Source organism: Pogona vitticeps, chromosome 2, assembly GCF_051106095.1.
Source record: "Pogona vitticeps strain Pit_001003342236 chromosome 2, PviZW2.1, whole genome shotgun sequence".
In the NCBI taxonomy this organism is placed as follows: domain Eukaryota; kingdom Metazoa; phylum Chordata; class Lepidosauria; order Squamata; family Agamidae; genus Pogona; species Pogona vitticeps.
Window position 1 is genome coordinate 209,867,827 of NC_135784.1, and position 12,449 is coordinate 209,880,275.

The 12,449-nt window shown below is 39.4% G+C and overlaps 1 protein-coding gene across 1 annotated transcript in view; it reads right to left on the reverse strand.

Annotated features, from left to right (window-relative positions):
* Window positions 1-3,473: 3,473 nt before the first annotated feature.
* Window positions 3,474-12,449, reverse strand: part of HSDL2 (hydroxysteroid dehydrogenase like 2) — a 31,836-nt gene continuing 22,860 nt past the window's right edge. Inside the window, exons 9-11 of the mRNA XM_072992007.2 lie at window positions 11,086-11,307; window positions 8,093-8,221; window positions 3,474-5,577 (exon numbers count right to left, since the gene is read on the reverse strand). Coding sequence (XP_072848108.1) covers window positions 5,465-5,577; window positions 8,093-8,221; window positions 11,086-11,307 — 464 coding nt within the window. The 3' untranslated portion in view covers window positions 3,474-5,464. The remainder of the gene's footprint in view (window positions 5,578-8,092; window positions 8,222-11,085; window positions 11,308-12,449) is intronic.

Genomic DNA, 12,449 nt, shown 5'->3' on the forward strand with positions numbered 1-12,449 from the left:
TCAGATTTAACATTAAGCAGGGAGAGCCAGAAAAATCTAACTAAGGACAAAACACACAGAGAAACACAAAACGGAGTCTGCATTTGCCTTTACAGAATCTCATAAATTGCTAAACTACAAGCAAAATGAAAAAAAAAACAAAGCAAAACAAAATTTAAAAAATAGTGGGAGTCTAAAGATACATTACTGTGCGAATCTCTTCAGAAAAAGATTGTTGGTATTCCTTTGGTAAACGCAAAATGTTAGGAGTACATAAACCTCCCATGCATAAATTACAAAAGGCTTATTCATGGAAAAACTGCTACTGTTGAGAGCTGGGATAATCACTCTGAAGAGAACTGTTTCGCAGCTTTATTTGAGCATAAAGTGTCATCTTTTATAGACACACAATTATGAGGGACTGTAGAAGAAATATTAAAACATCAACACCAGAAGGGCTAACTCCAGTTCTGATTCCAGCTGGAGCAGATCCACTGAATCAGTAGCTATAAGCCTGGAGTGCATCGCAACTGACTTAGGCCCACTGACTCACAAGGAATTCGGTGAATCAACTCCTATGTAAGTTCCATTGATTTAATGGGCTTACTCTAGTTGTGACTTACTACTGCCAGTAGGACATAACACACATGGGAACTTCATGAATTATGTTCATTCAGTGTGCAGGCACTAATTGGGACTACCAACTAGTTTTGAAACATGAGCTTAGAAACTTGTACTCTTTATCTGACAAGGGTTATTTTTAAAATTACTTCCTTCAAGGCCACAGCATTTTTGCAAAGGTTTCCAGAACATTTCATAAGGTGCCCGTTTAGCTAATCTGATGGGGAGGGAAGGCAACCATACTGGGTCTCTCACTCAAGAACATTTTGAGCAACAAACTTAACATTCTCTGGGGCTGCACTTCATAGAGTTAGACCAGTAATGGGGATAACAACTCTTTACAGGAACTGTCTGCATTATTTATTTATTTATTTATTTATTTATTTATTTATTTATTTATTTATTTATTTATTTATTTATTTATTTATTTATTTATTTATTTATTTAATTTATACCCCGCCCCTCTAGACCATGTCTACTCATTATTGATAGTATCACAGAAAAATCGTAACAGAGAAAGACAAAGGGGATGGAGAACATGGAGGAGAGTGCTTGTACTAACTTCACAAGCGCTCAAGGTCTGAGACTCAGACCACCTTCTCACTTATAGATGAATTTGGTCATTGAGGTCATGTGGAGAAATCCTTCTGGAAGGGCCATGGATTCCTGAAGTGTGCTTCATTGGAATACTGTATGGAATACTCTTTACTCTTCAGGTTGGCTAGATTTCAGCATCAGAGACAGAATGCAGTCGTGCCCTACTTTACGATTACCCCGTATAACGACGAATCCGCTTCACAACGATGTTTTTGGTTTGAATGGGGTTTTTCCGCTTTGCTTTGGGAACCAATTTTCGTTTTGATGATGATCAAAAACAGCTGATCGTTGGGTTTAAAAATGGCCACCAGCTGAAGAAAATGGCCCCCCACTGTGCTTAGGGACGGATTCCTCGCTGCACAGCCAGCGAAAATGGCCGCCCCTATGGAGGATCTTCGCTGGACAGTGAGTTTTCAGCCCATTGGAATGCACTGAACAGGTTTCAATGCATTTCAATTGGCTTTTTTTATTTCGCTTTACGATGTTTCGCTCTACAGCGATTTTGCTGGAACGAATTAACATCGTTAAGTGAGGCACCACTGTATCGCATTTAGATCAATAGTTTCCCAAAATAGTTCCCTTCATCGTCTCTCTCCTTGGAGAAAAAGCAAAAGTAAAGCAAAGTGTGCTGCTTATGTATCAACCCACAGTGCTTAAAGCAATATCTGGGCAGTTTACAATTTAATTATGCAGGCTACACATTCTCCCCCCCCCCTCCAGTGAACTGAGTTACCTAAATGGGGCTCCCCATCTCATTCTTCATTTACTCATTCTTTTTCCTGGTTCTCTATCTGACTGTCTCTCTCTCTCTCTCTCTCTCACACACACACACACACACACACACATTGACTTCCTTTCCCACTTCCAATTTAAAAACTGGTGCTTTCTCCCATATTTTTCCCCTCCTAAATTCTTTCCATTCCAAATATGAGGTTATTCACCAATTTGAGGGCATTAGCATTAAAAGGTCATTAGTATTAAAAGGGAAATAGTATTGAATGTAAAATGAAATTCTCCTCCATCTCCTCCCCTGTAGCTAAAGTAATTAAGGCAGCCAATCTAGAAGAGAAAACCATTAGAAACTAAAAGAATAAGATGCGCTTTCCGGCTCCTAAGAGCTGGAATCTCAATAGAATTGCAGCTCGGCTGGCTGCTCCAGGTAAATCAAAGACAATATCAAAGGTTAATTCCACATGAATAATGTCATGTGGGGTCTAACAGAAACGTTTGCTCTGTAGTCTGTGTTCAAAGGGATTTATTGTCAATGTGTTTAGAAGTCCAAGATTAATCTCCAGAAATAGTTGTTTTCTACCCAACTTTTCAGTCACTGGCTTTACAGAAAAAAAAATCATAAATACTATGGAACAGGAAAACCCACCTCTCTGTTATAGCTGTATACAACTGTACTTTACTGCTATAATACACTAACACATCAAAGGCCATGTGCAAGCCCTTTGCTACAAATGCACTGAGAATTTATGAACTGTAGTTATTTTCAGCTAAGCTTGTCAAATTAAATTGGCTCATAACAGAAGTGCGGAAAAAATGTTTTTTTACAAATGTGAAATCCCACTGCCACTTCTGTTCTACAGATGTTAATTCACCAATACCTGGAATGTTCATATACCAAAAAAAAAATCTGTCTCATCAGTTGCGAGTGAGAAGTCTCTGTGTATAAACATATGATAACATGGGAAACATTTTTTGAGGGGGGATAATTACCCTAAACATTTCTTTCCCCTCTACAGCAGTGTTTCCCAACCTTGAGTTCCCAGATGTTCCTGGACTACAGCTCCCAGAAGTCTTCACAACTAGCTGTGCTGGCCAGGATTTCTTTGAGCTGTAGTCCAAGAACAGACTCAAGGTTGGGAGTCACTGCTCTAAGGAATAATATCCTAAAACTGGAATGGAGACTCGTGGTCTCCAGAAACTAGTGAACTGAAAATCCACTGCCACGTTCTAACTCTCACTTTTTTCCAGAATGGCTAGAGAACATATGAAGGGTCACAAATTTCCCAGCCCTTACCCCTGAAAGGGAGGTGGAGCTTCTTCACTTGCAGCCTGAAATGGCACAATTCATGCTGTTTCTTCCTTATTCTACTGGTTGTGTAGACAAAATAATAGGGAATGAATAAAGGGCTTTCTAATTAACAAACTACAGTATCTAACTAGAGAAGGTCTTCTTGTCCTTCTCATCCATGCCCCAAACACAATAATATTTTAGAAGATCTAATCAAGGAAGCGGAGAATCAAAAAAATACAGAAGAGGAAGAGAATGTAAGTGATTTATTTTATTTAATCTACTGGATTTATGTTCCACTTTTCTCTCCAAACTGGGACGCAAGGTACCTTTGCACTCAATACTGCAATGATTGTATAAGAAAAAGAGATTCAGTATACCATCTTCCAATTTGGCTCAAATTAGAAGTATAAAAGAAATGTCAATTATGGCAGGAAAACCCCATAAAGATATATCTATTTCTTGGATTTACTGTCTCAGTTCACATTAACAAAGCATTTGGAAACACATCATTACTCAGCATATATAGTGTGATTATAGTAAGAAAAAATATTTACTTGTAGAAATATATATCTTTATTTTAACTATCTATCTAAGTACAATTTTAAATCATGGCAAATTTATTTTTAAAATGTTTATTCTAAAACTGAGATAATCCTATGGGCATTTAGATAGATACCTGTACCTTTTTCTTTCTTTCTTTTTTTAATCTTTGAGCCTATGCACTTGGCCGGAAAGAGTTAAATGTTCCTAAGAAAATGAGTGATTTTGTAATTGAAACCGATATAGACCTTGAGGGTTAGGGAAATAAAACATGAAAAGAACCATCAGTAGGAGAACACAAACATGTAAGTGCCTTAGAAGCAAGACATTTGATTTAAACTCCAGAGTATGCCATTAAATTCAACAGGCTTTCAGTCTTAATGATTTTACATAATCATTTTTGCTGCTCCAGGCATAGCATTTTAAAAACACTAAAATAAAGAAATATGCTTGTGAGAGTGAATATATATAGCTCATACTGCTGTAAATTTTTACAAGGTATTGTTGAACTTCTCTAGCACATTAATTTTAAGAAGAATCTATCCCTTAGGAAAACTGAACTATGGGAATCTCAGATGGACTCAAAAGAGGGACACATAACCTCACAGAAAAGAACAGTTTTCTTTTTTTAAAAGTTTCCACAATGATCCTAAGAACTATGTTTCACTGTATGAGAAAGCAGATAGAGATGAGACTTTCCCTGTCTGTGTTCCACCTCCTTCCTCCATAAGAGAGCCAGATATAGGGTTGACCAACCACCACGTTGAGAAGAATGATTTTATTGAAAGAGCAAGAAAACCAGGGAAGAGAACAACTAAGAGGGTGGAGCTGGTGGGAAAAAGAGAAGGTATAAAAGAAGTGAAGAGAAAGAAGGATAGGCAGAGACAAGAGGGTAGAAAGCAAGGAGGTAGTGAGACCAGCAGAAGATTGTATGGTTATAGTGAAAGTACATCCATGGACTGGAGAATGGATAGAGATGAAAGTCCCCAAAAGAGAGAGGAGAAGTAAGATACAACAAAGGCCTCCACATTGGGGGGAGGGTGTTCCTTCTCTAGAGCCTACTTCAACCCCTGTATGAGTAGGAAACATGAATGGCTTATGGGGAGAGCAGTTTCCTTCTGAAGCAAGGTTGGTAACAGTAAAGGAAGTTCTGGTTGTTTAAGATATTAAGCCTGTTCCGAAGGAACAGCATTGTTATAACTAGGGGGAGGTTTTCTATGACATTCCACATTTTCTTTCTGCAACCTATATTTGAACCCATAAGCAAGTTCAAACATGTTTATGAGTAATCTGGCTTTTCTCACCAGATTACTCATAAACATGTTCAAACCTACCCATAAGCTCAAACATAGTTTGTATTTAAAAATAAGATATGTATGTTATAAAAATCCTCCCCATAGTTATGACATGGTTAACACATTACAGTTGTTATTAATAAAGCGATTTGAGTTGAAGCCCAAGTCTTGTCAACCCTTTCTGGTAATGAAGTCGAAAGGGAAGAGGTAGGGGGTTCCGGGGAAGACCTCACAAATTCTTGCTATATCAACTCAGTTAAGAATGGCACCTTGTCAGAAATGGCATCTTCTAGGAGATTATGTATTAAATCATCATCATATGTTAAAAGGCAAGCATTGGTAAATTTAAGAGCAAAGCATCACATGTTTATTGAACATTCAGTGTGACACTTAAAACCATCTTCAGTTATCATAGTTTGGCACTGAACTGACCCATCAGTTTTTCTAACTTGATTGCCAATGCCATGTCACCCTTGATCGTCAGCTTTCCAGACATGAAAGCCATGGTTGGCTTTAGTTTTCCTGAAAAGAGAAGGAAAATGTTTTAAATCATTCTAAAAACTTGCAAACCTTCTTCTCCCTGCAATTCTCTTATTGTCTTTAATAGTCAAGCATCTGCTAAGATTTTTGGTAAGCAACTTACCTATTTAAAATAAATATTTGTTTTTAAAATTAAATGCATATCCTGCCTTTCTTCCAAAAAATGGAACTCAAGGCAGGTAAAATTCAAATAAAAAACCAAATACAGTGGTGCCCCGCATAGCGAATTTAATCCGTTCCGGATTAACCTTCGCTATGGGGAAACATCGTTAAGTCGGACGGGGAAACCCAAAATGGGCCCAAAACTCACCGGTCTCCGATGTTTCCCCATGTTGCGGCGGCCATTTTGGGTGTCCCGGTGGCCATTTTGGGTGTCCCGGCGGCCATTTTTAGTGTTCCGGCGGCCATTTTGGGTGTCCCGGCGGCCATTTTTAGTGTTCCGGCTGCCATTTTGGGTGTCCGGTGGCCATTTTGGAACCGCCGAACAGCTGTTCCCCCATCGCAATGCGAGGATGCCCTCGCATTAGCGATGTGGAAATCCGCATCGATATGCGGATTCTTCGTTAAACGGTGCACTCGTTATGCGAGGCACCACTGTACAGCTGAAGTATAAAACCAATAGCCACATTATTAGAAACCTGTAGAAATATCAATATGAAGAAACAACACCCACCTTGAAATGTAACTCAATGTTGATGCTCAAAGGATTTCTGAATAAACATTTACATTATTCAGTTTTTATTATGGTCATATGATCTTCTCAGGTTATAAATATAAAACACAGCTGAACTACTTCATTAAAGGGACAATTTTATTAGCTGAGTTCTTATACATATTACAAAAAGTGTTAGCTACTGGGTCAGTAATGTAAGGGACCATAACCAGCCTACAATAATGTATGGGGCTTTATGTGAGAGTCAGTACATAACTATGCTTCCATTTGGAGATCCTAATAAAAACGCCTAACAACTTAACTAGATTTAAATGTGATTTTATTACAGGGACAACTTAGCTTGAGCTTCTGCTGCTTTCCTTCAAAAACAATATAACTCCATTTACATCTCTGCAAATAGTTGCAGAGTCAGACTACAGCGGGGCCATAGAATTATGGCCGTATTTCCTAAAGATATTGCATACAGTGTCATGTACATGTCATGACCCAAACCCACCAGCAACTGACTGGGCAGAGAGACAGAGGAAGATGAGAGGGTTGAGTCCCTGACTACTACTTGAACAGCTAGAAAGCTGAACCAAGTTCCTGATACAAAACCTGAGGCAGCTGATCACACTCCAGGGCACTCCCAGATGACTTCTCCTAAATTCCACACATGTGAGGAGTCAAATCCCTCCCATCCCTCTAGCAATGCTTGCCTGACAGCTGAGGAGTCACAAAGAAAAGTACTTCCCTTTCAGGCCAGGAGAAAGGCCCTGTAAGATAAACGAGGGGAAGGAGAGGGGATGCTTTGAGGAGGGACTTGAGAAGACTAGCCCCTCCCCTCCTCCAAACTGACAGAGGCAAATGGCTTACTTGGAGAGTTCCATGGTGTCGTAACCACCCCCCTGCCTGCCCTCATGGTTTTCTGCCAAAGTCAGGTAAGAACCGTTGTACATGATCTTTATCTAACGACATCATTTTCACAGTTTATGTCCACATATCTTGACATCTACAAGCAGATTCAGCCCGTATAAAGCAACTCAGGTCTTGCATTAAGGAGTCTCACTATAATCCTGTTTTATCATGACTGGTTCTGCACAAATGACAGGCTTAAAAATAGGTTCAGTAACTCTAAAACAAAAAAAATGGTTATAGAATACTAGGCATATGTAATCAGATATCAGTTCCACTGAATTCAGTAAAGCTTACTTCCATGTAAGTGTGCCTAGAACTGCACTTTTAGGTTTTCCAATACTACATATACTTACCTGAAAGTAAATCCCACTGAAAACTTAGAGCCTTACTTCTGAGTAAATATGTACATGATTGTGCTTTGCTCCCTCATTCTAATAAATGATCCTGGGAGAACTCTCCCACCCTTCAGAGCAATTTCATCACCTGTCTTCACACTGCTAAGTGCTAAGAGCCTCATCGCACCTTTGTGTGTGACCTTATTACAAGACGCATGCATGACTATTCAGACCTGGGTTTCTAGCCCTCCAAATAAAGCCCTAATTCCTTGTCCTCTTATCTGTACTATAGTATTCACAAACAGAAGCAAAGGGAATCAGAGTAATTTGGTCTAATTTTTTTTAACAAAAAGTATTTGAGAATAGATAACACATTATGTAGGGGAGGTTCTGCTGTAATCTGCGCTGAGCTTCTCAAAGAGCAGAATGCAAAAATAAAGATTAAAGCATAAAATTCAACACCATCTCCAAGAGTTAACGGTGTAAACAGCTCTGAGAACTTTAAAATTCTCCCCTGAGAAATAACCCAAAATGAACAAACTGAACACAGATACATCTGGAAAGACAAGATAAAGACATTTTCAAAACCTACCTGAAAACATTTTGACAAAGTCACTGCTAGACATGCTCATAACCACATCTACTTTTCCAGGTGGATCCCCACTTCCCGCACTGCCACCTTTGTTTTTAAGATCAATATACCATGTGCCTCCTTCTTCACCTAATATAAAAGGAACACAATGAAAGTATATTATGTACATTTGTCATATGCCAATTCCATTGACAAATCCAGCAAGTTAAGAAACATTGAAGTTTGTGATTTGTTTCCACTGAGACATGTTTAGAAAGAAAGGGTATTGCTACAGTGCAAGATCCTGATTTAGTTTAAACTGTATGTGATCCTGGTTCAAAATGGGATTCCTTAAATCAACTCCAAATCTCTTTCATCTATATTCAGTTTTCACACCACAATCCTAATAGCCCCTAGATTTCTACCTTACTGTTTCTAGAATCTTCTAAAAACAGCCAAAATACAACAAAACCGAGAAACCAGATTAAATGTATAACACATAGTGCTTACATCTAGGCATAACTAGGCTTAAATCGGTCCCAATGAAATCAGTGAGATTTAAGGCAGCCATGACTAACTTGAATCATACTCACTTTATTGGGACTGCTGACTTAAGTCTACCCCCAGCCCTGCAGGTCTTTTAAATAAACACAACTAAATCTGGGTCTAACATATAGTATTTCTATCTAACTTTTCTTAAAAGTACAGATTGCTTGATATTCATTAATTCTGTAATTCCTACCATATTATAATCTTCCTGCCCTCCTGTACCCAGTGTGGGCTGCCACCAAATGAAAATCATCTTTAAACTCTTCCTTAAGTTGAAGGCTGAGGTTTGAGTTTATCCTGTAATACAGTCCACTTGCCCTGAATTATTCCTATTCTCAAAGCAGGCAAACAGCTGCAAGTAGTGTTCCATTTTCACTGCTGTTTAAACACTACCACAGAGAAGAGGTGAATTTACACTGCTCTTTTGGTGGCACAACCTTGATTATGTGTCCTAGTGCTGGCCAGCCGTCTGCATAATATACGTAATATCTTATATTGTCCACAAAAACTCACGTTAAAAGATATATGTAAAAGTCTTTAAGGCACCACCACTTTTTGTCTTTTTTAAAAAACTTTTTATTTCTATTTTGCCTTTACCTATAATGCCTGGCCCGACTAACGAGGGTACCCTTTCTACAACTATATCTTGTGAATGTTATTTTCAAACATAATGAACAGGATTTGTATACCAAACAGATGTTTATTTAAATACACACAGACACACACAAATAAGTTTAACATTACAAGCTATTTACTTTACTTCTCTCCTACGTTATAGTTTCAGCCTGCAGTGTTCTCTATATTTTTATTGATGGATGTTAGTTGTTATCCAAGTTCCAGTGAAAAATGCACTACTTTTTCATAGCTTCTTCACACACAAAAAGATAGCACCCAGCACTGCTCTTAAAAACAGCATCATAGCTCTCACTCTTTTACTTAACTTCTTCCAGTCTCTCTCAGATTCTGACTTCACTCTTCACAGCTTCAGATCTGAACTCCCATCTTAATAATGGCTTTTTCTGACTCTAACCCAAACTTAAACTTAACTGTTCTTTCTCTCTCATACCCACTCCTTATACCTCATATAACTGCTCTACAGCCAGGCAACGTACCAGCCAATCGGCACACAGTTCTATTCACACATATTCCATATCCGCCTATCAATCATTTTAATAGACTTTCCTGGCACACATCTAAGTTACCATAGCCAATCAAAACCCAGTCACTCATGAGGCATACTAATACATACCTACATACAAGACACATACAATGTAGAATCACGACACCTTGTAAAGAAGGTTAATATAATTACCTATTACTGCTACAGGACGGATACCGGGGGACAGTGATTTGCCAAAGGCCCCCCAGTATGTTTCCTGCTGAGGTGAGATCTGAATCACTGTGAGGATGCTTTGTATCTTTTTTGGAAATCACAAATATTGTGCTCCACTGAATACTGACTAGATATGCCTAGATGGCTGGCTAGATAGCTCACTGAGTTGGAGTACCTGGCTGTAGTGCCAAGGATCAGAAGAAGAGGCAGCATGGGGCAAGCCACATGGCCCCAGAACACTCCAAAAGGCAGCAGCGGTAAACCACATCTGAGTTCTTTGTACTTAGGAAACCCTGGAAAAGGTCATCATTAAGACAGGACCCACCTGGTGGCACACACTTATTATATTAAGCTGGTGTGGTGTCATGGACCGTGTCGGACTAGAACTCAGGAAAACTGAATTTAAACCTCCAATTGCCCACGGAAACTCACTGGGGGGTGGGGGCAGAACTTGGAAACCACCTATTAAATATTTCAAATACCTTGAAAACCCTATTAAGGGTTGCTCTAAGAATAAAACTACACAGTGAGGGAAATGCAAATTCACTCATATTCTCCTCCTGTGAAGTCACACTGGGGCATTCAGTTCTCTTTGACAGAAGTGACCACACCATTTTTTCCCCCAGGGTAAGTTCCATTTGAAGTGCCTGCAGGTGGCACATTTCAAAAGAAGTGCCTTAAGGCGGCTTTCCTGCCCCCATGACTATTTCCTCATCTGATCTTGCAAATGGGACAGTTTGTTAAACTGTACACAAAGAAAAACAACAACAAATAAACAACAGCTCTGCCCACCCAGAAAGAAGAGGCAGTTTTTGAAAGAACTGTCTTGGAAGAGGGACTTTACAGAGAGAGGGGAATGCTGGCCTATGCACTCCCTCCTCGTCCTCCCTTGGGAGGCAAGAGATGAGGGGAAAGGAAAAACTAGGGCATGGGGGGGTATGGGACTTTGGGCTGATTTGTATTTCCCACTGCATCATGGAATCAATGGAAAAAATATGAAGCAACCCACCTTAAACCTACAGGATTGCACACATTTTTCCTGCGTGATCAGGACTTGATGGCTACTAAGATAACAGAGCTTCTTGGTCTGCCTGAGAAAATGGTAGTTAACTCTTGAATGTAAGACTCTTACCAGATAATTCAAATCGATAAAGTCCTTGGGTTGACTTCACAACATCTTCAGTAATTGCTCCTTTTATAATTTTAAACGTTTGGGTCACAGGCCCTGTAGCGCTTTCTGCAGCAAAATGCACACCAGGTTTGGCTCCATCAGGACCTTCTGCCTTGGTTTTGTCAGGAACTTTATTCTTGACTACATCTTGCTTTTTCCCTTCTCTGAATGTTGGAGAGGCTCCTGTTGGGCCAATGTTGATTACTACAGTCAGTATATATTCAGGATTTAGTACTTGAAAGAGACTCTGGAACGTTACCTTCAAGATGAATGAATACAATGGCATGCCAAAGCCATCTATTACTGAGCTGCAGAGAAATGGTGCTCTAAATCTGAGAGAAAAATAAGCAACAGCTCAAATTCTCTCAGACGGATCTGTTCCGAGTTGCACTTTCAGTAACATTTCTCCTGAAATTCATATCTGTGCTTAGTAACTTATATGGAACAAGAAATAATAAGCAATTACAAAAACTAAGGTGGGGGACATGCTGGATCAAGGGGCCACAGCTTGGTGGGAGTACATGGCCTTTGCAGATAGATGTTCTCAAGATCAATCCATGGCAAAAAGGGGGGGGGGGGTGTCAGTATTTCCTTGATGTTTACAGGTGAACAAGTTCCAAGAGAAGAGAGATTTAATTGCATATATCAGTCATCTCATAGATTACCAGATGGTCAAATCTGGAGCTGATTTTGCAGATAAAGAAGAAAAGCCACAAGACATCATTTTATTTTTTGGAAGAATATTAACTTAAAGGTAAAAAGACGGGAAGGTGTTCTTGGGAAATTACAAATTTGTGGCTGTAATTCTATGGATGGGATTTTGAGATATTCCGGACTAGAAACACCATAATCCTCCATTCTGGGAGTTCTACCTACCTTGCAGGCATCTTTAAAACACCTCCATATGATGCACCTGGGAGAAAGATCTAAACTAGAAGGCTCTCAAGCTTACCTGGGCCAAAAGTCCCATTCCTGTCCCAGTGCTAGATGGGAGGTTTCTTTCTGAGCAGGAAGCTTGGGCACAACTTGCCCTAGCTAAGCCTCAAAGCCTTCTTGTGGGTGCATCACTTTCTTATATTTGCAAGGTGCCTGTAAGGTAGGCAGATCTCCTAGAATGGAGAATTATGGTCTTTATAGTTCAGAAAATTAAAAAGAAAAACCCATCCCTATTCAATCCTGCATTTTTATACAGAGTTGTTGCTGGAATTTCCCTGCTGCAGGATCTGCACTAAACATTCAGCACCTGTAATTGTGACTCAGACTCCTGATGCTGAAAGCCTTCCCCAAATCAGAAATGAGTACATTGGCTATTTTGGCTTGCATGG